The sequence below is a fragment of the Periplaneta americana genome, chromosome 3 (genome assembly GCF_040183065.1).
Source record: "Periplaneta americana isolate PAMFEO1 chromosome 3, P.americana_PAMFEO1_priV1, whole genome shotgun sequence".
Lineage (NCBI taxonomy): Eukaryota > Metazoa > Arthropoda > Insecta > Blattodea > Blattidae > Periplaneta > Periplaneta americana.
In genome coordinates, this window is record NC_091119.1 from 116,039,062 (window position 1) to 116,066,446 (window position 27,385).

General features: G+C 36.3%; 1 protein-coding gene across 4 annotated transcripts in view; it reads right to left on the minus strand.

The window, feature by feature from the left end:
- The window catches only part of LOC138696405 (fatty acid synthase-like), a 260,583-nt gene that overhangs the window by 22,277 nt on the left and 210,921 nt on the right, over positions 1 to 27,385 (minus strand). For all 4 annotated transcript variants that reach the window (XM_069821328.1, XM_069821325.1, XM_069821327.1 and 1 more), the window contains exons 27-35: positions 20,545 to 20,728; positions 19,887 to 20,035; positions 13,210 to 13,457; positions 6,252 to 6,576; positions 5,995 to 6,150; positions 4,076 to 4,288; positions 2,535 to 2,857; positions 1,022 to 1,288; positions 298 to 540 (exon numbers count right to left, since the gene is read on the minus strand). In XM_069821328.1, the coding sequence (XP_069677429.1) occupies positions 298 to 540; positions 1,022 to 1,288; positions 2,535 to 2,857; positions 4,076 to 4,288; positions 5,995 to 6,150; positions 6,252 to 6,576; positions 13,210 to 13,457; positions 19,887 to 20,035; positions 20,545 to 20,728 (2,108 nt within the window). The remainder of the gene's footprint in view (positions 1 to 297; positions 541 to 1,021; positions 1,289 to 2,534; positions 2,858 to 4,075; positions 4,289 to 5,994; positions 6,151 to 6,251; positions 6,577 to 13,209; positions 13,458 to 19,886; positions 20,036 to 20,544; positions 20,729 to 27,385) is intronic.

Here is a 27,385-nt window from a genome sequence, read left to right on the forward strand (position 1 = left end):
ATGGTAGGCCTAATGTAAAACTCTAATCCCGACTGCCTTCAACGAAAACTATAATTTATATAGGATTATCTCTCAAAGAGGCGTGTTTATCGACGCTGAAGAACTCCACCGACCTTCGCTTTTCTCTTAAGATTAGCATCTCCTTAGCTTTTGGAAACCTTCCCTAACCTACAAGCAAAAGGAACACTGCTTATTTACCGGCAACACTAAATGGCCACGACGCAAATTATGCTATTATTGACGAACAGAACTAACGTTCTATCGAGTAACCTACAACAGCTAACTTTTTATTCTTACCTGAGAAAGTCCATAATCTTCTTCAGTATTCAATACCACTGAAGTAGGTCTAATTAACACGGTGTGTGATTTCACTCGTTTCTTATGGGTCCATGAATAATTCCTTACAGCTTTTAATCGAGCACAGATGGAAGTATAAATACTTTTCTGGTGTTGTTTACTATCCTGAGTTGTTGGCAACATCATTAACAGTCGCTCGACCTTTTCATTCCAGCTTTGCATAATCCTTATTTCCTCCATGACCTGTTAACATTTAATCCCACCATTAAACAATGTTTCTCGTATTCAGAAGCAATGTTCATTTTTAAGGATTATTATAATTACAATAATTACTAGGATAAAAGAAAATCTTGTATATTACACGTGGCTGAAAGTCCATCATGTGTTCGTGAGAATTTTTCAGATTTAATTAATTCTGATCCCGCCATATTTCCTCGAGTATTCGAAAAACTATATAAAAATTTACTGGGATTTCTGATGAACGCCAGTGTACAGTGTGAATATCAGAAGAGTAAAGCAACAAAGCTCATTTCCTTTTTATACAAAGAAAGCTTGTATTAACAGTTTAAGTGACAAAATATGTAACATTGTGTAAATTATCAATTCTAAAGGTTTGCTTGAGCCGTTGAGTGCGTTAGGCATGTTAAATATGCAATTCCCTAAATGTAATCCATTCTGAGGTAGAAAACGCTCCGACAACACTGGGTGTCCAATTATTTGATACCTTCGTAATTTCTGCTGGTGTGGTCTCGGATGGAGCTTGAAGACTTATAAGGGTCTTAATGACGTTGCTTTCTAACTCGTCTTCTTTGCACCCAGCTGTTAGCTCCTGCAGTCTTTTCACGAAGTTAGGAGAGCTGTCCACCAAGAAGATATGTCCTTTTCGACCCTGATTTTCAAGTTCCAGGGCGATTTCCATTGCCAGCAAGCCACCAAATGAGTAACCCAGCAGATTGAAAGGGGCTCCTGGCAGAAGTCGGCTGGAGATAAACTGCGAACACAGTGACACTGCGGACTGAAAACCGTTCCCTTGTCTCTTCAGACGAAGGCAATCAGTAAAGAAACGTAACTGCAAGTTCAGAGTCTATAATTGCAACATAGCTATTGAGTTTTTCAACACACTTGTAGTTAGCAACGAAAGTTAAATAATTAAAATGTTACATATCATGAAATTATTATCCAAGTACCTTATTGCCAGGGTTCTAAGACTCTTCGTACCCGAAAACTCGAAACACGGATGTTTCGTCACAGGCAATTTATCACACTAACAGTTAGTGTCAACGGATTTTTGGTCATACGTGCCATATATACCAAAAGACGTTTTGTCACAGGACAATCTTCCTACATATAGGTCTAAACTGTTTGCAATTAAATTTTACTTAAACCACAATATACATAGAAATTGTTAGTTGCGTACGGTTTCAAAGTACGTTTTATTGCTGCAATATATTTTGAGAAATAATAATCGCAATGCTTGTGCTGAGGTGGAAGCAAAAAATCATATGTGCACAAATTTCCTTTAAATATTGCGGGATAATACCCTTGTCACTGTATTCTTGATAACCAAGATAAAATAAGCTATACTCACTTATCAACGTCCTCGTACTTCTTTTTTTGCAGCTGAATGTCCATTTTCTAATTTCCTTATATCGCTCTGTGCTTCAGGAACGTAAAACCCTTCCGCATAATTCTTTTTCCTCCTCCAGTGATCGAAACAAAGCGTGAAAAGCCATTACAATATAGGACAGTGTTAACCAAGGAAACGTACAAGATATTCCCTGTGACAAAATGTGTGAAGATTGTTAAAATATGATAGGATGATTTTCCTTTGGTGTGGCACACATATTTTTTACTTTTGTGTGACAAATTGTTCCAGTGTCATATTTCTTTTGTGTGACGAAATGTCCGTGATAAGAGATTTTGGGTACTAAAAGTCTGGACCTCAACAAGTTCCGATTTGAATTTCGAAGCTTCTGGCTTATAAGCTACCTTGGCTAAATGAAGCTAACAGAAGCTAGTAAGGAGTTGAAAACATTCAAAATATTTTAAACACAATTTAAATATATACATAAAATGACAACTCAACCACCGTAAAAGCCCCAAATCTCATATTATTACAAATTTTGTGTGCTACTCTGCAATTAATAAATAATTTATTATTTACCAGGTCAAACAGTGTTTATCTAATCTCAAAGCAACTATACCCGACACTAATATAGCAATTTTTATTTAAGTACCGAGAGAAAATACTTCGCCATATCCTGGATAGAGGAGTCCATGTTACTGTAGCCTAGTTGCAAACAAAACGTTTGGTAGTTAAGGTTGTGAGCAAGCGGCTCCAAGACGCACGCCATGCCTTCCACTCCAGGCACCATGAAGAGCACTGGACCTGCTTTCACTTCTTCCTCGATGTCACTCTGTGTTCCAGTTGCTGATTGCAGGCGCACTAAATGTTGAGCTGCTGTCACCTCGTCCCCTATTACCCTCTGCAGCAAATGCAGGCTTTCATTGGAGTCCCTATTAAAGGTGACTGGAACTACAGAGGCAGGTTTTTTCACAGCTATAAACGTAAAATATATATTGTTTAATTTTCGCTTCAAAATTAATATTGTACATTAATAATAAAACTTAAATCAATGATTGAATTTTATATATATATGCCGAAGTGGAAGTTCATATAAATTTAATGTAAGCTAGTGCAACTTGTAGAATTTGACCAACGTCTAACTTCTCTTGTTTTAAGTTAACATTAGAAACATAGATATAAAGAAAAATCTTAACGTCTATAAAGAGCATGATGATAGACTATTTTATGATGATTATGATTATGATTATTATTATTATTATTATTATTATTATTATTATTATTATCAGTAAAATACTCATTTTATTCAGTAAGCAGTAAGATTTAAATCTAAATTACACTTATTTATTTTAACTTTTCGAGGCTGAAGTTTTCAATTGGTTTCTTAATGACGATCTATTAATGTTCCGGTTATATGGTGACTTTGTAATTGGTATAGCGAGTTCATATCTGGCGAGACAAATCCAAAGATTCGCTGTGAGATTAACTTACATTCACCTTACAATTGGGAAAACATCGGGGGAAAAAAAAACAACCGTATCATCAGCACAAGCAAGATCCCAGCCCAGCCTCGGAGCACGTGTTTGTTTACAACAGTAAAAACAAAAGTGGATAGGCCTATAAATTGTATTAAAAACTTAATCAATTTGAAGTTTTACAATGCAGAGTAGAAATTAATGTACCTGCACGAACTGTATCATTCTCTTTGAGAGTTATGATAATTAAAAGATTCAAATGTGTTGCCATTCCTTTGAAATGTCTTTAAGGGCGAATAAGTATTATATTCATCTTTAAAAGACTTCTTACGTATAGCCCTGTAAGTATGTACTGAATGTAAACTCTTTAACGTACTTAACAGTATTTTACAGAGACATAACTGTAGTCTCTCGTAATAATGGCACAAATGCAATATTTTCCAGAGTTTCTTTCCAGTCTTGGATTATAATTATGTGAATTATAACTAAAAGCAATCTACAGTCAGAGACATATGAATAAGGCATATTTGCAGTAAGAACGGAAGTGATGTGAAATAATTTATAACAATTAAAATATATCAACTACTGGCTTAAAATTACGTTTATGGAAATGTTGTACTTAATCTTAATTGAATATTCAGAAATAAACAACATTTATATATAAAATAAGTTACATACACACATTGCTGTTGGTTAAACTTAGAGCTACCAGACACACCTTCACATGGCAATGTTTCTGTTGCATGGCCTTCCTCGATGGCAGCATTAATTTCTATAAGATGTGCAAATGTTAGGTTGTGGACCTCCTGTGTTGTCAGGAACGTCTCACACTCCCTTTCTATGGCCTGCTTTACTTCTACAGCCATCAGGGAGTCCATTCCCAGTTCTGACAGTGTGGAGTGTACGTTAATACTCTTCAAATCTCGAACGCCTGTCAACAAAATATGTATTGCTATAATACACCAAGACTGTCCTTAAATTATACAGATCATGTGGGGAAGTGTCAGTTGCGTTCCCGTAAACATCTTGACGAAAAATTAATACGTCAGTTGCGTCCAGGGTTTTTAAAATAGGCTATATATACGTCAGTTGCGTCCACAGCTACCTGCCGGTTTAGGACGTTATGTTAACTTTTTAAAACTAATTTAGTCCAAGGACGCGTTCTGCGACAAGACAAGATAAAACCAAGCACTGAATAGAACGCGTTCTACTACGTCATGTACAATGTAAAGGTTAAATTGGAAACACGTAAGAGTTATACACGATCCATGGAGTCAATGACAAATGAGACCTTTATTTGTGATCGATGGATTCAAATTCATACATCACAAGAATCTACAAAACAATATTTCGCGTTGGGCATGTTGCATGAAATCTTGTAAATGTTTCATTAAGTTAAATGTTAAAAATTAAGTCACTGAAAGCAATCAAGAACACAACCGTAACAAATCAGACCAAGTGTTAATCAACAGTATGGGCGGAATTGCAGCAACAACAATGAGAACAATTAATGGCTGCGAGTCATTTCATTCAAAACTTAATAGTGTATTATTTTATACTGCTCACCCAAACGTTTACCATTTTACAGAAGTTTTGAAAGTAATACCAAGCGAAACATACTTGAAACTACGTACTGATAGAACTCTGCCATTTAAACAGGCAAGGAGGGAGAAAGAAGCTTTATTCGTAAAAGCATGATTGATTTGCAGCAAGCTGATATAACAAGATTGGATTTCATCTGGAATCTGTCATTTAGGTTTCAACGAATAGGCCTATCATTGTAGTTTTATGGTGAAAATGCAACTCGAATTTTAATACATCTTATGGTGAAAAATGACACTACCAACATTGTATGGTGAAGATGCCACAAACAACATTTTTAATCTACCTGTAACGTTTAAATTGGTGATGTTACAGCCAGTCCTAAATTCTTAAAATGAGAAAGGACGAAACTGACGTATGACCCAAAAAATATAGCGACGCAATTGATGTATAAAACTGATCGCGGGCCGCAATCGCCTATCCCCGGTTCATATTACTAACAATAAAGAGAGTTTATCATTAACTATTATCATTATTTATTATTATTATTATTATTATTATTATTATTATTATTATTATTATTATCATCATCATCATCATGATCGTCATCTTCTTTCTTTCTTTCTTTCTTTCTTTCTTTCTTTCTTTCTTTCTTTCTTTCTTTCTTTCTTTCTTCCAAGGTTGCGTTATTGCTGTCCCGTTTCGGTATTATAACTGAATCCTTCCATCTTTTCGTTGGTTTTCCCAGGTCACGCTTTCCCATTCTTTCTACAGGGTGACCCAAAAAACTTCCCACATTTGAAAGGATAATAAAACAAAAAGGATTGCAGAGAGAAACTTGCTTATTCAAAAATATACAATGGGTATGACAACAGTTTGTAATGACTATGTTTTGAAAATGACGTCTGGTAAGTGTTGTCCATTGTGAGCAATACACATTTCAAGATGATGTCTGAAATCTACCATCACCCGACGTGTCATGTCTTGTGGAATAGCTGCTACCTCCGTTTGAATTACTCTCTTGAGATCGGAAGAGTGTGGGGCCAATGTTATGGTGACCCAAAAATGTACTAAGTGAGACGCGAGATGACATACCTAGAATATTGCTGACACATGTAACTACGTTGGATGCACCTTCACTGTCTGTTCGCTTCTCTGCCACGACCATGCTCGCTACGACAGGGCATGACTGCCGCATGAAACCGTCCAGCTCTTGGAGACACGAGGATATTTTCTGTGGTAGTGTGCCCCCTGAAAATGAATACATATTGTGATATCCAAGACAACTATTATGCACATGGTAATAAACTCACTAAGAATGAACAAAGCATTGTAAAATTTTCTGAACTCACCTATCACAATTTCCGTGTTCTTTTCCTGCATCTCTGCCACAAGACCCACCTCCCCCACGGCACCCCACTGGACGGCAAGCCCTGGGAATCCGTCCCTGACTCTGGCTTCACAGATGCGTTCCATGATGGAGTTGCTCATGCCATAATTAGTTTGTCCAGCATTTCCACGCCCACAGGACACGCTGGAGAACACCACGAAATGGCGCAGCTGAGGGCACATCTCTCGGGACAACTCATCCAAATACAGGGTAGCATGTGCCTTGGGTTTTGCAGAAGTTACGAAATCTTCCTCAGTCTGGTTCTCCAAGAGCGCATCTCGTAGCACCTGACATGTGTTCGCAAACAAAAACACTCAATTAGAATAACAATGATAGGCCTAGGCTTGCTTCTTGTTTGAAACGTTCATTCTCGAAATACAGTTGAAGACCTCCTCAGTATTATAGCGATTTTTTGCAGACCCAAAAATCATACGTCCAATACCAGATAAAAGCGACAGATTTTTGCAAATGTGTGGACCATTCTTTCTCTTTAAATTCAATGTAGCGGGCATAAATTCTATAAATCATACGAAGAAGATTGCCTCGTGCTTCACAGACCGGACAGGATTTTCATTCTCAAAGATTCAACATTGCTATTTGTATATTGTAATTTCTCAGTACCCTGTTTTAGATAACATAAGTATGATTAAATTTAAACTGATAATTAAAGAAATTATTAAGGGAACTTAATGTAGGGTTAGATAATTAATTGCTAAATATTAGTCTTATACTGTATACTTATAAATATTGATTGTAAACGTTTTCAATTGTGATTGTTCTTTACCATATAGGCTCTTGTTTTTGTAATCTGTGATATTTTATTGCTTATATTAATTGTTTATTTTGTCTTCTTTCTGCTTATCTACAGTGCGGGTTTGAACTCCCGACAACGAGCGTTTGCTCATACGGGGGTAAATTCTTAAATTCATATTTCCCTTTTGTTTTATTTAAATACTTGACAAGTTCATCCTTGTTTTATGTATATAATAGCTTTTCAAAACTTTGTTTCTATTACACTTATATGTATTTTTTTCTTATTGTAATAATTGAATAGGCTATTAAAAATGAAAATAAAATAAATATAGGAAACACATTATTACTGTTATTAAATCAATTGAGAGATAAATAAAATGAGCTGCCAAGTATTTTTTTATTACTAAGTCTTCAAAAAATTCATTATTATATGTACAGTAGAATTATTTCTACTTTTCGTTCCAAAGTTTTTCGAAGTCCAGTAATCTAGTATTCGTGTCACTTTTAAATTTAAATTTTTATTTTACAAAATAATAATAATAATAATAATAATAATAATAATAATAATAATAATAATAATAATAATAATATATGAGAAATTACTGAAATGTACTCAAAATTGGAGAAAAATAATTGCATATAGTACCTATATTTAATTGGTTTATTTTATGACGCTTTATCATCTTCGATCATTATCTAGCTTGTGTGTGAAATGAAGATGAAAATACCAACGAAATGAGTCCAGGGTCCAAGGTCGAAAGTTACCCAGCATTTCCCCTGAATGTGTTGAGGGAAAGCTCCGGAGAAAAATCTCCACCAGGTTACTTGTCCCAACCAGTATTTGAACCCGGGTTCGCTCAATTCATGGTTAGACATACTAACCGTCACTCCACAGCGCTGGATTCATATAGTACTTAAACCGTACAGTTTACAAATGAGGACAATTTCTCTTTTTCTTTCTTTTTTTTTTTTTTTCTTTTTATTCTCAATTTCATTTGTTGCATTACATAGATCTTACTTTCGCATTGAAGCTTTAAGTTTGAAACAAATCAAGAGTTATTACTTCTTTGCGAGATGGAGTCCGAGGATTCGCCATATATTACCTGGCATTTGCCTTACGGTCGGAGAAAACCACGAGAAAGAATATAGATAAATACAATATAATATTTGTTACTCAGTCAAATGACAAATCAATGTAAAATAATGACTTATATTATATGGTCATTAAGTTTTAAACACATAAATTACACATTGCAAAGGTTTTCGCCCATTCAGGCATCTTCAGGCACAATTATACAATATCTCAAATCAAACTGTATAGTCATTACATTGGTGGTAGATAAACTGTTTAAAATTAATGCTGTACAACATCACCATAATTAAAATGTAATGTTACAGGTCATAAAGTTAAAATAATATTAAAATTAGAAAACAAATTTGATAATTTGCCACTTCTATTTCATATTTATATATTTCAGATATAACCCATCAATCATTGGACTCTACTGAACAAGAGTTTCACAGAATATTATGAAGTTTAAATCATAACACTACGTTGTTTTCTAATTTTAATATTATTTTAACTTTATGACCTGTAACATTACATTTTAATTATGGTGATGTTGTACAGCATTAATTTTAAACAGTTTATCTACCACCAATGTAATGACTATACAGTTTGATTTGAGATATTGTATAATTGTGCCTGAAGATGCCTGAATGGGCGAAAACCTTTGCAATGTGTAATTTATATGTTGAAAAATTAATGACCATATAATATAAGTCATTATTTTACATTGATTTGTCATTTGACTGAGTAACAAATATTATATTGTATTTATCTATATTGATTGACAATCTGAACAATTTTCATCATGCTCTCTAAGTTCACGAGAAAGAAACCTAACCAAGTAGTCAGGCCTACCGGGAATCGAACACAAGCTCGAGAGCAGCTCTGGATCAGCAAGCAAGCGCCTCTGTCGGCTTAGCTACACCAAATTAATTCTGATTTTGCAGATAATGCGATATGTATGTATTTCAGGTAGTTCGGTCTATTATCTGAGTACATAAATTCAATATTCATATTGGATGAGAGTTCAAGAAAATGAACTATTATAAACGGTAATCTCTAGGGCCAGTATTTATATCCACAAACGAAGTCGAAAAATATGCATATAATAAAACAAGAAATATGGTAAATTCAATTTTTGTAGGGTTTACTATCTATCTAAAAACAAAATGTGAATAGAGATAGCTATATGTTTCTTATCTGACATTAAGATTCAATATATAATCGTTATTTCTTTGTTTACCTTACTTTTTCTCTTTGCAAAACACAACTAACAACTTTTAAAGGTTAACTGTTTGTCGTACTTTGTTATCTACAAGGCTATCTTTGAATGGTAAAAATGTCGTTCAACATCACATGAGGCCACTGAGCAAAAGTTTATTGTACAAATTGTGAGTTTGTAAGGTCCGGGTTCAAGCAAGGCACAGTCTATTGGCACAAGACCTTCTTTACTTTGAGCACAACTCTGTAATAGGGATTTTTTGATAGCACCATGTCTAGTTTTATCTTGATAGCCTCACTAGTGGGTCGCTGTGCTTGGGAAATGTGTTCTTACTACTATTTTCCATAGTTTAGTAGAAGCATCTCCAACGCACTCTCACAAACCACATACAAAATACAACAAAATCATGCACTTGACATTCGGACTGTTGGCAAGCCAAATGAAAATAAGTGAAACAGAGAAAATGAGGGTAATGGGTGTTAGAGTCGGGTAGATAGGGATATTTCGGAATGCTTCTTATTGTGCAGTAGTTCAATGGAATAAAAGCTGAAAGTGGTTTTGGTTTTCCACAGCTACCCTTCATACAGAAGTATTTCCAGCACTCTAGTACAGTACATCAAACATTAATGATTTGGTCACAGCCAAATAATTCAGAATCTTTTTTTTTTAATATGCAAAGATAGAGGTTTATGCAACAAAATTCTAAAAATATGCTAGAATATACAGAATGTATCAAAACTCGACAGCAAAATTTCAGGAACGGATTCTTCTCTCTATAAGAGGAATGTAGCAGGGGCGGTTTTTCGGGTGAAGCTCGTGAAGCGCAACTTCACTTATTTACAAGTATTTTAATATTTTATTTTATTTCACTTCATTTTTGTCTTTTATGTTCTGCTTTGTGATATGTTCTGCACTTAGGTATTCTGCATTATGGAACACTAGTCCCATTGTCACTACTGGTTGGCGCAGAGTGGGGAAGGGTGACAATTGTAGCTATATCCCTCTTTCAGAGGTAGAGCTTCTCAATTTGCGGATTTGTTTACGGGTAACCACGGCAACGAACCCTTGTAAGATTCCTATAGAGCCTGTTTGCGAGGGTACTTGAATCGCTGACAAAACATTTCTCTTGTAGCTGCAAACATTCTTATAGCCTCCTGGCTTGGCTCTTTTGAAAGGAAAATAACGGCACGCGAATACAATGAGATAAAATTCCTTGTCTTTCACAGTGTTCTCACTTCTTTGTATCTATTAATTTTAGTCTGTGAGACGTGAGAATAGAGTGACTGTGTTATGACTTGTTGCTAAAACGATATATTAGAAGATTAAATTAACTAAGCAGTTATTTATTTTAGTGATAGTTTTATAATTGTTTTTAAAAGTGATGACTCAAATATTTTATTAACAACGAGGAATGTATCCTATAAACGATATAGTGTGTAGCGTGTTACAAATACCATTTTCGCGATGGACTGAAGGTGAGAAAGAGATTTATTGTTACCGGGAAACCACCGGCGTGGCTCAGTCGGTTTAGGCGCTTGCCTACTGGTCTGAAGTTGCGCTCGGGCGCGGGTTCTATCCCCGCTTGGGCTATTACCTGGCTGGTTTTTTTTTCGAGGTTTTCCCCAACTGTAAGGTGAATGTCAGGTAATCTGTGGCAAATCTTCGGCCTCATCTCGCTATCACCAATCTCATCGACGCTAAATAACCTCGTAGTTGATACAGCGTCGTTAAATAGCCGACTAAAATAAAAAGAATTGTTAGCGGGGAAACCAACACTTGTTATTAGTATATCGGCGAAAAAGCTGAAAAGGAAAAGTGCGAGATCTTACACCAAACATTTTAAAAGTGCGTGGTACAGTGAATATCAGTGGCTGTGCGGTCGTTCTTATTTGGAAAAATTGTTTTGTTGGCCCTGTTTGTTAGCTGGAATAAAAAAATCGGCATGGAACTCGGATGGATTTTGTGAAAACAGATGAAGTTTGTCAGTTTTTTTTTTTTTTTTTTGAAAAGCTAAAGAAAGCGGCGAATTTTATGGGCGGAATTATGTTAAGCTGTCAGAAGGTGAACTTTTTCAGAAGTACACACAATTATTTTTTAAATACTGACGTCATTTTTATGCAAGTTAACACTAGATATCAATACATTGAAGAGCTTCAGTTTTGCTCTTTTGCCAATAGGTACTTCAAAATTTCTTCAGTATTCGAATATTTTTCCTTCTAATGCTCTTGCCACTCTACAAAAGACTTTCCCAAATTTGTTAAAAGTCGTTTGAAGACAGTACTAGAACTTCTTTGTGCAGATCATGAGTACCAGAACATTTCCCCTGATACAAGCACTAAAACGTGTAGGAGAAAATAAAGACGTATTGAAAAAACCTATAGGCTCTTTTCCCTTATTGTGACATTACCGTCAACAAAGCGTTTCAGTGGAGCGAAGTTTTACTGCACTCAACCGCATAAAGACAAATCTTCGCAATTCAATGGCAAAAGGGAGATTAACATCATTGGCGTGCATCACAATTCACAAGGACTTGCTACATGATCTGATTGAGAAGCAGCCATTTCATGACGACATCATTGACAAATTCTCCAATCAATTTAATCTACAAAAATAGGTAAGTCGTACATCATGTCCCTCAATAAAAAAGCTTCACCAACTTTTCAGATTGCGAGCCGCCACTGGAATGTAGGCCTATTCCTGAAATTTTGCTGTCGAGTTTTGATACACTGTGTATGCACAATACATGTTACACGCAGAAACTCCTGAAATATGCAAAAATATGGACGATTAACTTTACATATTCATCATCACAGACGTTCAATTCAAAACACGTATTAAATCTTTTTGCATGATTTTCAACTAGCCAGTAAAAATATACATTTGAAAACGAATCCTGGCCCTAGTAATATCATTCGCAGCACGACAAAATGAATTGTTGGAAAAAGTACAAACCACATAATAAAGTGTGCCTAACTTTCGTGAAATCCATTTTTTTATCTTGAATTATCGTAAAATGAGCATGAATTTATAGATCTAACATTATATAAATAGTACGAACTCTATTTTTAAATTGGTTTGTTACCTACACCAAACAAGGGATTCACGAAGAATTTATTTCCTAATGTGTTAGACTATACTGCGGAATTCAATAACACGAAAATAGATGGAAGAAGGAATGATTGAAATAACTAATCAAGACATCATATGTGTTGCTCTCCCAGCGTCTCAGCGACGGATGACAGTTAATTTCATAATTTTGTAAGAGCCCTTCCGCCCTTTGCGAAGATGTACAAAGAATTGTATCAACTCTCTCAATCTACCACAAACCTTGCATACAATGAGAGTTTTAGATAACTTCTTAATTTCTTTCAGGAACATGATATCAAAGTGAGAGTAAACTTATTACTGTCTTTCGAAAGAAAAATTACTGAGCAACATGTTAAGCAAGATGTTCAAATAATACTTCATAAATAAACTTTTACTCGAAGTGTGACAATTCTGTGGCTCATATGGCAAGATGTGATTGTCATTTCTGGCAGTTTTTCAGAAGCGAACATTTAAAATTTGAGCGATCGTATAAAAACATAGTAATCGTGTTTCAAAAAAACGGGTTACAGAGAAAATTAATAGAGATATGAATGTCACCTTGTGTCACAAAATAGATACTATCAGGATGGACACCATATCGCAAAAATTGATTTTCACCAAATAATAATATATCAACTTTTGGCTTGGAACCAAAAGATTAGTCTTTCTTTTTTAACTTGTTGAATATTCGCTCAGAACATACACCCATCAACCAATTTACGGCTTTTTTAATTTTTAAAACGAAAAACAAGACCATTATGACTGTTAACACATTAATTCGGTACTCACAACGGCTAGGTTGAATATGGCGTCAACAGGACCCAATCTGTTGGCTTCTGAGAGCAGAGTCTTGGCACCTTCTTTAGTCGTGATGTCTGCTCGTGATATGATCACTGTGGATCCATAGCTGCGCCATGTTCTCATGCGGAAGCCCTGGTAGCCAGTCTTCGGGCCAGATCGAGAATTCAGCACCAATTTACGAGCACCTCGCAACACTAGCCAGTCCACCAATTCCAGACCAAAGCCACCTAAACCTCCTAGAAAAGTGATAGCATACTTTTATTTTAAAATTCCATCACGTTCCGTGTAGGCTATATGCCAATCTTCTATAAGTTATATAGGATTTTTCTAATTATGAGAGTTTAAATATACATTATAAATTAATTAAATAAAAATGTATAAAGTTAAACTATGTACACCATACATATATATTTTCTTTCTTACAGTCTTTCAAAAGTCTGTTAACATAATGAATAAAATATTTTAATTACATTAACGTCATTAATGGGTGCTTGCATTGGGTGAGAGAAATAGGACATACGCAGTGCGACAACTGAAATACGAAACTGATACTCAAAGAAAGTTTGTATCTACGAATAATCTGAGCAGTTTTGAATAATTTCAAGGGAAAAATTGTTCCGGAGCCGGATATTGAATCCGGAACCTTTGGATGAGCGCGCCAACGTTCAAACGACTGAGCTACTCAGGAACGTACGACACACCGGCTTAATTTTTCCACTTTATATCCACATAGGCTACCTCAAACTGGCTAACAAAACGTCAAAGACCCAACAGTGAGAGCACACAAACTCTGACTTGAATTGTGGTTTTCTGTTAATGAATAGTGATGCATATTATGAAAATCTGGCCCAATTTGTCTCTTTAAATTATTCAAATCATCTTCGTAGGGAGCTATACTACCTAAAAGCCAGATTTGCATAATCTGAGCAATGTTTATTTAATACACATTTCTTCCCACTTCCATATTTTGCATAACTATCACGAAGAAACTGGAATTCTGTTCAGTATTCTTGTTACAGCCCTTTTAACGATGTCCATGTTATCAAAATAACAGCCCTTCTATGGTGCTTTGGATTTTAGGAATAAGAGGAAAGACAGGTTCTAAGTTCACTGAATGCAGTTGATACGACAGCACATAGACCGTTTTGCTGGCCAAAAACTCTATATGAATAATAACTTTAGCGATTGGTATGTTGTCATGTAACAGAAACCAACTGCCCTGTTTTCGGTAATGAGGCCGTACATGACGGATCCTCTAAACGTCTAAAGCAGGGGTCGTCAGCACAGAGCACGCTGGTGCTAGCGTCTCTTACCCGCGGAAAACGCAGTGCACCATGATGCGCTTGTAGCTGCTAGCGGGTATGCTTTCTATCTCTCCCTGCTGTACGACGGTGCACACGGGACGGCACCGCTTACCCGTTGCACATTTCAGCGAGTGCTGACGACCACTGGTCTAAAGCAATTCCCTCTCTGTCGAAGAAAATGGTACCGGTATCCATTGTTTTAATGTTATCTTCCTTGGCAAACTTTTTTGGCTTAGGAAGTGTTTGCTGACTTCCACTCCGTACTTTGTCGCTATGTTTCGGGGTTGTACTGAAAACACCACATTTCGTCAATCGCAACAAATGAACTCAGAAGCTGAATTCGATTTTTAGTTGTGTCAATGAATTCCCTGCAGTATTGGACTAGGAGTTGTTGATTTAGATGTCAACGAATGTGGAACGAACTGCACACAGACCTTACTTCCCTTTTCTTCACTAACTCACAAATCCTCTGAAATCATTTGGAGCTTTGAACATATTCGTTGGTTATTATTTCCTGCACTCTTTCGATCAACTCTGGCGTTCGAATCGTTCTTGCTGGACCTTGTTGTTCGCCTTCCATTGATTCTCTTCTATAGCAAAAATGGTTATGTTCGTGAGGAGACAGACAATTATCTCGGTACACTTGATTCATTATTCGAAAATTTATTTCTCGCAGTTTTTCCCAACCAAATACAAAATTTTGATATTCGCTCTTTGTTCCATACTTGCTTCAAGACACACGTAAGAGAACGTATATTTCAGTTAACACGCTTTCAAATGTTAGGGATGCATGATGACTTTCAACATAGCATTCTGGGAACAAATTCCTCTCTCTTTGTAACAGCTATACTCACTTCTGGTGGATGGAATACCAGCTCATGCCACGCAAAACACCAGTCCCGTTTTCCTAGTATCGCACTGTCCATACGAGTATAGGGTACAAGATGAACCAGCCGTCCCTTATAATTCTAAAAAAATATGTAATCTGTTAAGATCCAAATGACGTGTCGGTCGATATTCCACTGCTTGCCCCTTATACTGTATGATAACAGCACACTTCAAGTCATAAAAATATAATCATTCCAAAAACATGTCATTCTTTCAAAAGATGGAGTTAACAATTCGGCCAAGTGATCAGGTGTAGGCTTAATAGGATGTACAATTAACGCTTAAAACAAGGTACAAAAAGTACGTTTCTTAAGCACCAGCAAGGGTCAATGTTTGTAGCTGGGCTATAAACTGAGAGTTGCATAAAACTAAATTGTGAGGGGAAACCGATTCAATCTGTTATAATAGCAAAGACGTTAGACTAAATTGTTGTTGTTTTCTAATGCCAGGCGTTTGACAATAAAGTCATTTGACCTCTTGCACTCCAATATTTTTCGAAGACATTATCATGGTCAGCCACTGAAGCACAGATTTTGAGGTGTTCCGAATCCATTTCTTGGTTTGAGTTGCACAATGGGCAGTTAGGGGACTGATATATTCCAATTCTATGCAGGTGCTTGGCCAAACAAGCATGGCCTGTTGCCAATCTAAATGCATCTACAGACGATTTTCGTGGTAAATCGGGAATTAACTGTGGACTATGATACAGAGAGTTCCATTTTTTTCCCTTGAGATTGTGATATCAAATTTTGTTTGTTGAAGTCTAAGTATGTAGATTTAATAAATCTCTTCACAGAGTAATACGTAGATTTAGTAGCAGGTCTGTAAGTAGCAGTGCTGCCCTTCTTTGCTAATGCATCTGCATTCTCGTTTCCCAGGATTCCACAATGGGATGGTATCCATTGGAATACAATTCTTTTATTGAGTGATATTGAGAGAGCATTTTAGTTATTTCTGCTGTTTGAGATGAAGGTGTGTGTTTAGAGACTATTGATAGAATAGCTGCTTTGGAGTCTGACAATATAACTACATTCTTAAATGTATTGATGTGGCATAGAAGATTCCTGAGACTTTCACTTATGCAATGATTTCCCCGTCAAAACTTGTTCCATATCCAAGAGATCTATAAAGTGAGAAGAGACAGCACGTAACACCTGCACCGGCACCTTGTTCTCTGGAGATCAAGGATTCGTCGGTGTATAAATGAAGCCAGTTTTGTGGAGGGTACCTAATATTAATTGTCTCTAAAGACAATTGTTTCATTATTTCAGTGTTTACTTCTGATTTCAGTATTTCTTCTGTTAAATTTAGATTATATTCTATATTTAATAGAGTTAAAGGATTTGGTTTAACTTTTAAGTTTTCTTTTAAATTCGGGATATTGATTTTTTGTTTTAATTCTTGAACCATGGATATGATACTTTTCAATCTACAGAGAGGACTGCATGAATGCCAATTGTTTCCTGGTAATATGATAAGTTTTTCATATTGAATCAGTACTTTTTCTTCTATTGTAATTTTGATGCTGTTAATATTAGTGAGGAATCTCGTAGAATCTATTGCAGTTGTTTTGATTCCACCAGTAATGAGCTTGAGAGCTTGGTTTTGAACATATTCTATTTCGTTTAGGAAAGGTGAAGTAATTAAAATTTCTCCGCAGTATGTCAGCACTGGGTGTATATACATTTTGTATGTAGTGTTCAAAATATTCCTAGAGCATCCCCATTTCTTTCCTGCTAGTCTTTTTAGAAGGGAGAATCTTTTACGAGCTTTTTCAGAAATGTTTTTCAAATGGTTGCTCCATGTTAACTTACTATCGAAAGTAACTCCAAGATATTTGGATTATTAAAAATAAATTAACACATCGAAAACGAATCACCCATTTTACCAAACGTTTTACCCATACAATGCATACATCTTAAGTATCAGTATCAAACATTACCTTTAGGCCTATTCTAATAATTTTGAAACAAAAATTGCAACACTTTCACGGTGCCAATACTTTAAAAACATCTTGGTATATGTGATTATGTAGTAGGCCTATAATAAATTTGGTACATGATTAATTTTGTCTCGTAGCAGAACGCAAATACGTCTTCAGACAACAAAAGGCACTGAATCGTCTTTCTGATTCACTACTTGTATTCGATAAAACTAACAGGTCTAAGGTCTAAGGAGCTATCCGCATTGGACACAACATATTTCTTCTGGACCTATCTTACAAAAAGCAATCGGTGTAACCATAGCATCCTTTACACAGGATGTATTATTTTCAAAGAACTATTATGATTATACCGAGTCATCATTTTGTTTTTACTAACATTTCTAATATTAACCTGGCTATACCTTTGGCTTAACAGTTGAGAACCACAAATGCTATGTTACCCCCTTCCACGACCAGAGTTTGATGATGCTAGTGTAAAATACAAAAAAATCACTTTACTAGGTATAGGAGGAAAGAAAAATAGTGCAACCATTTACGTAAACTAAAAACTATTACGATTTTCAGTTTGATAATTTTCGTTAGGTTTTTATTTACTCAAAATACAGTGCAGTATTAACAATAAGTGTCTTTACTCACTAACTGAACTATCCAGGCGGACGTATTCATTATGAAATGTATAGTACACTGTCTACAGCATATTAGCATACAATATGAACAGTGCATTTAAATTGAAAAATAATCAAAACTGGATATTTAAACAAACTGTTGAAAATGATGGCCGTTCATTTCTATACGGGCTTCAGTTCTTTTGTGTGCATATTATCGAAAACGTTTTTAAGCATATCTTCTGAAATTGAATGTATTGTTTCTGGAATGTAATTCTTTAATTCTTCTATTGTTGTAGGATGTTTAACAAACACAACTGTTTTACAGTAACCCCAAAAGAAATACTAATGCAAAGCATCAGTGAACATGGGGGGGGGGGCATAATCCTGTACCTCTTGAAATAATTCTGTACCTACTCTATAACAGAGTATCTTACTTACGTAGGATATTGTAAATTCAATCTCCACTTCTGCCCGAGGCCCTTTTATTTAAATTATTTTAAACAGTTGTATAATATTACGCAGACGTCCTATTCCTGACGGCAAATGTTTTTAGAAAAGAACTGATAGCCGAGCCATTAGCCTTTACAGAGGAAACAACAGACACGTGTGGGGGAAACTGGGAAGCGATGTAACCAAACGGACACAGTACCTGTGCGAAAATATGATTCAATAATGAATACACTTTATTCAATGGAAAATGCGACCATATTTCTGGAACGTACTATACTCACTCACTCAGTAATGTATATTGTGACAGTAAGACTACTTTGACTGCATATGCGGCCTTGAAGTTTACTAGTAGAAGGGTGGGAGTGAAGTACATTAAAAACTCAGGCATAATAAAAATTGAAGTAAAAATAAAATGATGTATCTGTATTTCTAAAGCTCATATGTCAGTCTCCGCCTAATGCAAGTCTAACACTAGCACTCGTAAATAAAATTATGACATAACAGGTAACTTCATCTTCTAAGAAGTCAAAATGCTAACACAAATTCATGACCTGTCCCAGACCTGTGCTCCGCCGCAAAATTCGCTGCTTAGAAACGGAAAAATTAAATCTGACAAACTCATTATAGTATATTTAAACTAAGTGGAAGAAACTGAGTATATAAATACTTCATTATTTGTACACAAGCGTATTATTATAATCTCCTAAAAGTTTAACTCGCATTTTGACACAAATCATTTGAAAAAAGGGCAAAACCTACTATTGGGCATTTCAAGTATGGTTCTGCCACAACGTTTATTCTATAATAAATTGTTTCAATTTGTTGTTCAGATTGTAATACAAGTAGGCTATACTGACATACTGAATCAGGAAAAGACGTTGCTTCCCTTACACAATTCAATTCTGCGTACATACTTTTCTGTCCCTCACACATTAACAATTAAGAATTAGCCACGAAATCCCGTGAAGAGCAAGGGCCTCCTGACTACGCAGCGTGGCTTGTCAAGCACTTCCCGGTTAGCCACTCCGGGAATGATGGTCACTTTTGCAATGTAATAGTTTGGGATGCTGTCTGGGTTAACACTGAAGGGTCCACTGTTCACCGTCACTGTTTGGGTTGCAAGTCACTTTGTGATTAGTTTCAATGTTGTCGGTCTTTCGCTGTTCTAGAGCATAGATGGCCGAATCTTGATCTAAATTCGTCTGCCCACCTTGTCTTTTGTCTTCCAGTGTTACGTTTGCCAATCCTTGGGTCCCATGTCGTAAGGATGCATGTCCACCGGTTCTCGTTGAGTCGTATCACGTGCCCTGCCCATTTCTTCTTCAGCTTGTCGGCCGTTTCTGCTGCGTCTTTAAGATGTGTTTGTCTCCTTATGTCTTCATTACGTAGTCTGTGTCTGAATAGTGATGTTATTAAATGAGGAACAAATTCAAGTGAACTTTAAGATATACTGAGAGAGGTTATACTAACCGACTATGACGTAGGAGCAGTGTGGAATGCAGAAGTATCGTGGAGCAGCTTGCAGAAATAGCTGAGAAGGAAGAACCAATATTCTGTCTCCTTCCTCCGGTCGAATTTTCAACATAACTTTGCCTTTGTGTTTTCCAGCAGCCATAAATCTGCAACATATCATGAATATGCTGTACAGTACTCCTGTAACAATGATATTACATTCATAAGTAGCGTCTGTTTTACGTATTGAACATAATTATTATATTTATATGCAGTAGTTACTCAACTTGAAATAATTGCTATTACGCAATTACTATGTTATTATAGTTTCAGTTTCGTATTCTTCTCTTTTCCAAATATATTCCTTGTAATAAACAGATTTATTAACAGTTCAGATAACCTTTATGTAGTTAAAATGATAAAACTACAGTCTAGTATAAACAATCACGAAGCTCAATACATAGGGAATATGCATCCATAGATAGTTGCTAACCACTAGGATCGCTACTATCGCCTCATCACAGACAATGCGAAATAGTACCGGTACAGTATATTGTTCCTAGTACCCTCAACAACTCAAGCTTCGTGACTAAATATACTAGATATAGACTGTGATAAAACTATGGATAATAATTTTCATAACAAATAGTTATTTTTAATAAAGTTGATCGTTTACCTGAAAGCCTGTTCCACTTCAGTAACAGGAAATATGGTTCTAGTAAGAGGCTTCACGGCTCCTGATTTGATTCCTTCTCTAAGGATAGCATGTAGCTTTTCCTTATCTACATTCGAACAACGTTGGAGTAGTAGATCCAACATGACGCCATGAAAAGTTCTCTGCTCACTAAACATTTCCATACCTGCACAAAGCAATAGATGCGTGCTAAAATATTCAAATATTTTCATGAAAATGCAATATTGCAAGCATCAATGAGCCTTACATAAATGATAGTTTTCATCATGCAGTGTGTATCTCTCTGACTGCCTCTTACGAGCTTTGGAGTCATAAAACTGTAGCTCTGTCGTTCTTATTCCCGACGTGGTCTCTGTTACCATATGCATATGTTTTTACGTGCTTCTGCTCAATGTGGTTCAATTTTGCCATATTCTCCGAATCGAGTTGCAGAATATCTTATTCAACGACGCTGTAACAACTATGTGGTTATTATCCTGTCGGTAAGATTGGTGACAGCGGAATGGTATTTGGCGAAATGAATAAGACGATTCGCCACAGGATTACCTGACATTCACCTTACAGCTGGGAAAATATCGGAAATAAGCAACCAGGTAATCGGCCCAAGCCCAAACTTGGGTTACAAGTCCCACTCGTTACCCGGGACTACACCGAATTCGAGTATAAAATTACCCATGCCGCGCTGACTCTATCAGTAATATCTCGGCATACAGAGCACATATAGACTTGTGGGACCACTCGTTTTATTTGTAATCGCCAGTTCCGAAATATTAAAGTAATGATTGATACGTGCGATACACTGAGTGTACGATAGTGAAAAATTTCTTATAAGCTGGGATTGATTTCGGAATGTCACTTCATATGAAGAGAAGATATATTGTATGTCATACATTAATTGAATACTTGCGGGCAAAAGATTGTAACACGCATTTTTTCCATGCAGAACGATTATGTGCGCTATTGAACATGTGTCTATTGACATAATGTTGGCAAACCTGATACAGTACAGGTGTCCAGAAATTAAGTATCGATTTTGTAGGGGTAAGATGTGTTTCTAAACTGTGTTGTTGCTGCTGGAGTCCATACATTGGCTTTGTGACAACAGATAAATGCCTATGTGTTGTCGTTACAAGTAACTGAATCTGCATGATTTTCAGCTTACCAGAAAAGGTTGCTATGGTGATGTGGATTTTTATTTATTTTGTTGGGTTATTTTACGACGCTGTATCAACATCTAGGTTATTTAGCGTCTGAATGATATGAAGGTGATAATGCCGGTGAAATGAGTCCGGGGTCCAGCACCGAAAGTTACCCAGCATTTGCTCCTATTGGGTTGAGGGAAAACCCCGGAAAAAACCTCAACCAGGTAACTTGCCCCGACCGGGATTCGAACCCGGGCCACCTGGTTTCGCGGCCAGACGCGCTGACCGTTACTCCACAGGTGTGGACGGTGATGTGGAGGCTAGAGGGGTCGTCGTTTGGTGACGACATTCAGACAAAATTTCAACGCCGATTCCATAAAGCTGGACCCGCAGACAAAACACTTAACACGCTGATTAGCAAGTTTAAGCGTACTCAGACAGTCACAACATAGCCCTTGACGAGGATATCCATCATCCTCTGAAGCGTCATCAGGTTGTCCATCGCACTTAGTCCAAAATCAGTGGGCGTTTGGTACAGGAATTGAACATTCCGCGTTCGACGGTGCATAAGTGTTGCGTTTCATGCTGAAGAAGCCGTACCAGCTGCAGGTTCTGCACCACCTGCATGACGAGTAGTTTGCACAGCGTGTGACTTCTTTGTGTTTGGCTTTATCAAAGGACGTGTCCTTACCCGATCCATTACCACACTGGTGGAGCTCCACCTCCAGATGGTTCGATGGACAATCTGATGACACTTCAGAGGACGATGGACGTCCTCGTACGGGCTACATTATGACAGTCCGAGTACGCTTAAACTTGATCAACAGCGTTTGAAGTGTTTGTCTGTGGATCCAGCTTTATGGAATCGGCGTTGAAATTTTGTCCGAATGTCACCATACGACGACCCCTCTAGTCTCCACATCACCATGGCAATCTTTTCTGGTAAGCTGAAGATCATGTAGATTCGGTTACTTGTAACGACAGAATACATGTTTAGCTGTTATTACAAAGCCAATGCATATACTCCAACAGCAACTACACAGTTTAGAAACACAGTGTACTTGCAATTTATTACCATACCCATCTTACCCCTAAACGCCCTATTTCTACAAAATCGGTAGGACTACTTAATTTCTGGACACCTTGTATTTTGCTAGTCATATTTCAGTTGTCAATAATTGTTCGGGAGCAAAAAGGTTATAATCAGTCTGTAGCTAGGTCGTCGACCTGTCATACATGATTCCAGTCCCGGTCAGACCTGAATCTACAGTGACACATGGGACGGACAAAATTGCATTTGGAGCTGGGCTCTCCCGTTTCCCCATGTTAGGCATTAACATCATTCCTTCCTATCTAAATTCCATTTTCATTCCAGTGCATTCTCCGAACGTTAGAAGATAATTACAGTCAAAAGCAGTGGTGTGTGGTGATAAATAATCCTGGTGATGCACAAATATTTATTATGATTATGATTATCATATTATTATTACACCCTATTATTATTATTATTATTATTATTATTATTATTATTATTATTATTGGTACTAACTACGACATAACTATTAGGCCTAATATACGTTATATAGGTATAGATTCACATAATTTTGTTAGTCAAGAAATTGCAAGTTAATCAGTTTCCTATGTAGGTCCAGTAATAGCAAAGTAAAGTGTTCAATTTCAATGCAGCACACCGTAAATAATATTGTTTTCGCTATATTACGTTTTATAACACAGTTCACGCGTTCACAAGCATTCGATACGTGTGTCGCCTCATCAGCCTTAACTGCTAAAAGTCAGGAGCATTCTTTATTTCTTTCAATTTTCTCATCATGGCATACATCCAAAATGGCTTCAAGGATTTCGTGTTGTTTAGTGTTTGATGTGCTTTCAAACACTGTTCCTCTTTCCAAATGTTCCTTAAGAGTGCGTCTAATTCAGAACTGAAATTGACGAGGCCAAGAAAAATACTAGCGTTTCAACATGAGTTTCCGTCTTCGTGACCTCTTAAAGCCAACTCAGAAGCTCCACAAAACCGCACGCACTTATCTGTTCTTGGTAACTTTATCATTGTGAAGTTCGACAGTCTCATTGAATCCAATTGTGTCTGTATGTTTGTTTGACCCAAAATCGCTAATTTAACATTATTCTTGAGTGTGCAGCTGAAGAATCGTGCTTTTATTTCTTTCATTCATGTGCTTCAAATCAATCATACCTACAGAACGATAATCAAAATTATTTAGTTACTACGCACAGTCCTAAATTCAAACAGAACAATAAATAAAATTCATAACACGTAGCCTACTTGTTTTTGTCAATGAATGTTCGCCGCCGAACGATAGGCAAGGAAAACAAAATACAGCGTCTTTTATATTGCAGCCACATATTGTATTTTTCGTTAAGTCCGAATGTTGAATTTTCTTGTCACTTCTCTATTACTGTTCTTCGTCACTTATAATTTTAATTCCTGTGTACATCTACCCATCTTCTTTATTTTTTATCTTTTCGTGTAAAGTTCTTACAGAAAATTACATATTCAAAAGATTTTGCACACTATTCATTGCAATAATTATGATAGAACGGGCCAACAGCTACTGCAGACAGCTTGAGAACACATCTTAAAGTGCTCCTAACCCCTCCTACGCACACTGTACTGCCTCCCTACCACCATGCCATGCTCCAAAGCCTGCCAATCAAACACTACTACTGCGCATGCTCCAATGGAACAGTGTGCCGCAAGTGTCGAGCGGTAAACGTAAGTCCCAGGCGTCAACAAGACCAGTACACGTGCAGTGTTATTTTTACATAGTATTATAATAAAGAATTATGTCGCTCACATAGTCTATTGCAGCTCATTGATATAACTTTAAAAACATGTATTATTTGAAGAGATGGTGCACTGCTCCTGTGCTCCTTAAGAGAAATCGCCACTGGTCAAAAGGTTGTACTTTAGAACTTAAGCAACTACTACAACTTTTTGGCACGGGAAGACATATCGTTTTGTTCACTTCAGAAAATGAAGCATTGTTATTCATGTAATATGGAATTAAAATTAGAAAACATTTTCAAATAAAATTATAGCAGGGAATTAATTTTTCCCTCTCCTGTAAAGGTCAGGATTTGTGTAATAAAACCTTTTTGCTTAGCTTATGTGTTACTTTATGGCATCTCTAACATCATCTTTAAGTTTATTCGAATGGTTTTCATGCTTTCTTCTACCATCATTTTGAGGTTTTCCATATTTTAATCTTTTCTTAGAGTTTTTGCGCAGTCACACTCAATTACCTCACGACTTCAGCTCTCCCGCACTGACACGATAATCTCCGGGATTATGATGTTTATGTACCGGTTTACACTAGCCACGCCCGCTGCACTTGTTACAAATAAATATCACTGACTTAAATATATTATATTTTCAAATACAGTTTTTTATTACTTAGTGAACATTTTGTTTGCTTATTATAAGTTTTAAGCCGTGTGTTCCAGAATTATTTCTAAAATTGTATTTAAAATAATGAATTTAACTGTTATTATCATGCAATACTTTCTGGAGTTGTTCAATCAATTCCGATTTTAAGCAGGGTACTACAATACTATTCCGCGGCGTGGCTTCGTGATCTAGAGTACGTACACGTTGGAGTGTGTGCATATTGGAGTAACGATAAAAGCGACGAAAAAGAAAAATTCCATTTTCTTCGCTCCTGTCGTTCATAATGATCTCTGATTAACATAATATTAATCTGTATAATGACCAGTGGTTATCAATATATCCGAGTATTAATCGATTTTTTATTATTTCAGCATGTTAAATTAATTATCATGAGTACTGACAAATTGATCAGTTGAGTATTTATTCCTGATACGTTAAGTTATGTGATCACAAGAACCAATCACAACACAATGAATTTATACTAGCTTTGGGATGAAAAACGGGTTCAGCCTTGTATGTATTTAAGTTATATTAACCTTGAATCTAGCAGCTGATATTTTCTACATATTTTCTTTTATTAAATGGATGTACAATAGAATATCTTCTACTGACTATTACACTTTAACTACGTCATACTACTTTTGACCAAAAAAACGGTACGAAAGGACGTATTTCAACCAATTATGGCTGCTTACCGCACAATTTTATCGCGTCCCTAGCATTTGTTTAATTTTATCGCGTACCTAGCATTTGTTTCTTTGTCTGCCAACATTTCAAACTGCGCTGGTCTGGACGTCAAAAAAAAAAAAAAAAAAAAACAGAAAATTATACTCCAGTCGATGCACAGCAGTTTCAAATATGATTCGCATTGGCATTCAAGAACAAGAATTAATAAAAGTCACTGGTCATACCTATGCATCTTCTCTGAAATCCTATTTACAAATAGATTCAGAGCACCATTCAGAAATCCTGAATAAGTTGAGGAATAAACCATGTACATCAACGAGTTCAACTTCTTTTAAGCACACGTCTAATATAAAACACTAACATCAACCACCAGGGCCGCCGACAGGATTTATGGGCCCCTGTGCAATATTGTGCTCGGGCCCGAAAAAAAAAAAAGTAAAAAATGACGAGTTACCAATTTTTTGACCATAATAATTTACAAAATAAATAAAACATAACCCCATACACAGATACGAATCTAAAAATATACACTTTTGTTACATTGAAAACGTTTAGCAAAATTTCACATTAGCACAATAGCCTATGTTATAGTCATCACGCTTCTTTTTCAGTAGGGCCTACATAGTGTTTCGTTCATTGTCGTTTGTTTCGTTTCGTTTTCATAAAACACTATTCTTAAACAGCTGTAATTTCTGACTTGCAGGCCAACATCAACAAACAACTCTCCTTGACTTCAGTGATGCAAAATCATCAATTAATCATCAAAATTTAAAGATCTAGCAAGATCGCTCTCCAGACTAAGGAGGCCAAGGTTACTCAATCTTTCCTGACACATTGTTACTCTGAATACATTTTTATTTCCTTCACTTTGTTTCAAGTTGGTGTGAAATTGAGCATTGACAGTGACTGTGCAGAAAATAAACCAATCTCAAGTCCGTCTGTTCAGGTTGTCAAAAATGAAGACAGTTCATGCCTAGAAGTGAATACTGATGGACCATCAGTGATGGTTGTGGCTGTTTAGAAAAAAATTCTGATAACAGTAATATTGAATCAGAATAAGCAAACAATAGTAAAAATGATGTGTTAATATGTGCAAGTGAAACAAATTTACACACACCAGTTCCTAACTCTGAGTAATGGCAAATAACATGCGACCTTGGAAAACTAAAAAGTGGCAGACAAATTGTGTCATTGAATGTGTTGTTCGAAAAATTACCCCCAACCTGCCTAATAACCTTCTAAGTGACGGAACAAGGGTCTTTCCAGTATTATTTTCAAAACTCAAGAATGGAGAATGTGTTCTCAGAAATTGGCTAGCGTGGAGTGAAACAAATCAGTCACTGTAATATTTTCCCTGATACCGATATTCTATTATCTAAAAGTTAAACATTTACATAATGAAGTGGTAATTTGTATTAATTCTACTATTGTTGATTAATATGACAGATTCATGTAACAAATGTTCTTACAAAATGTTATAGTACTGGTATGTATCCGTGATAATAAAAAGTAATCAGATCCACTTAATCTGACGGGCCCTTACTGCTCACGGGCCCATATGCACTTG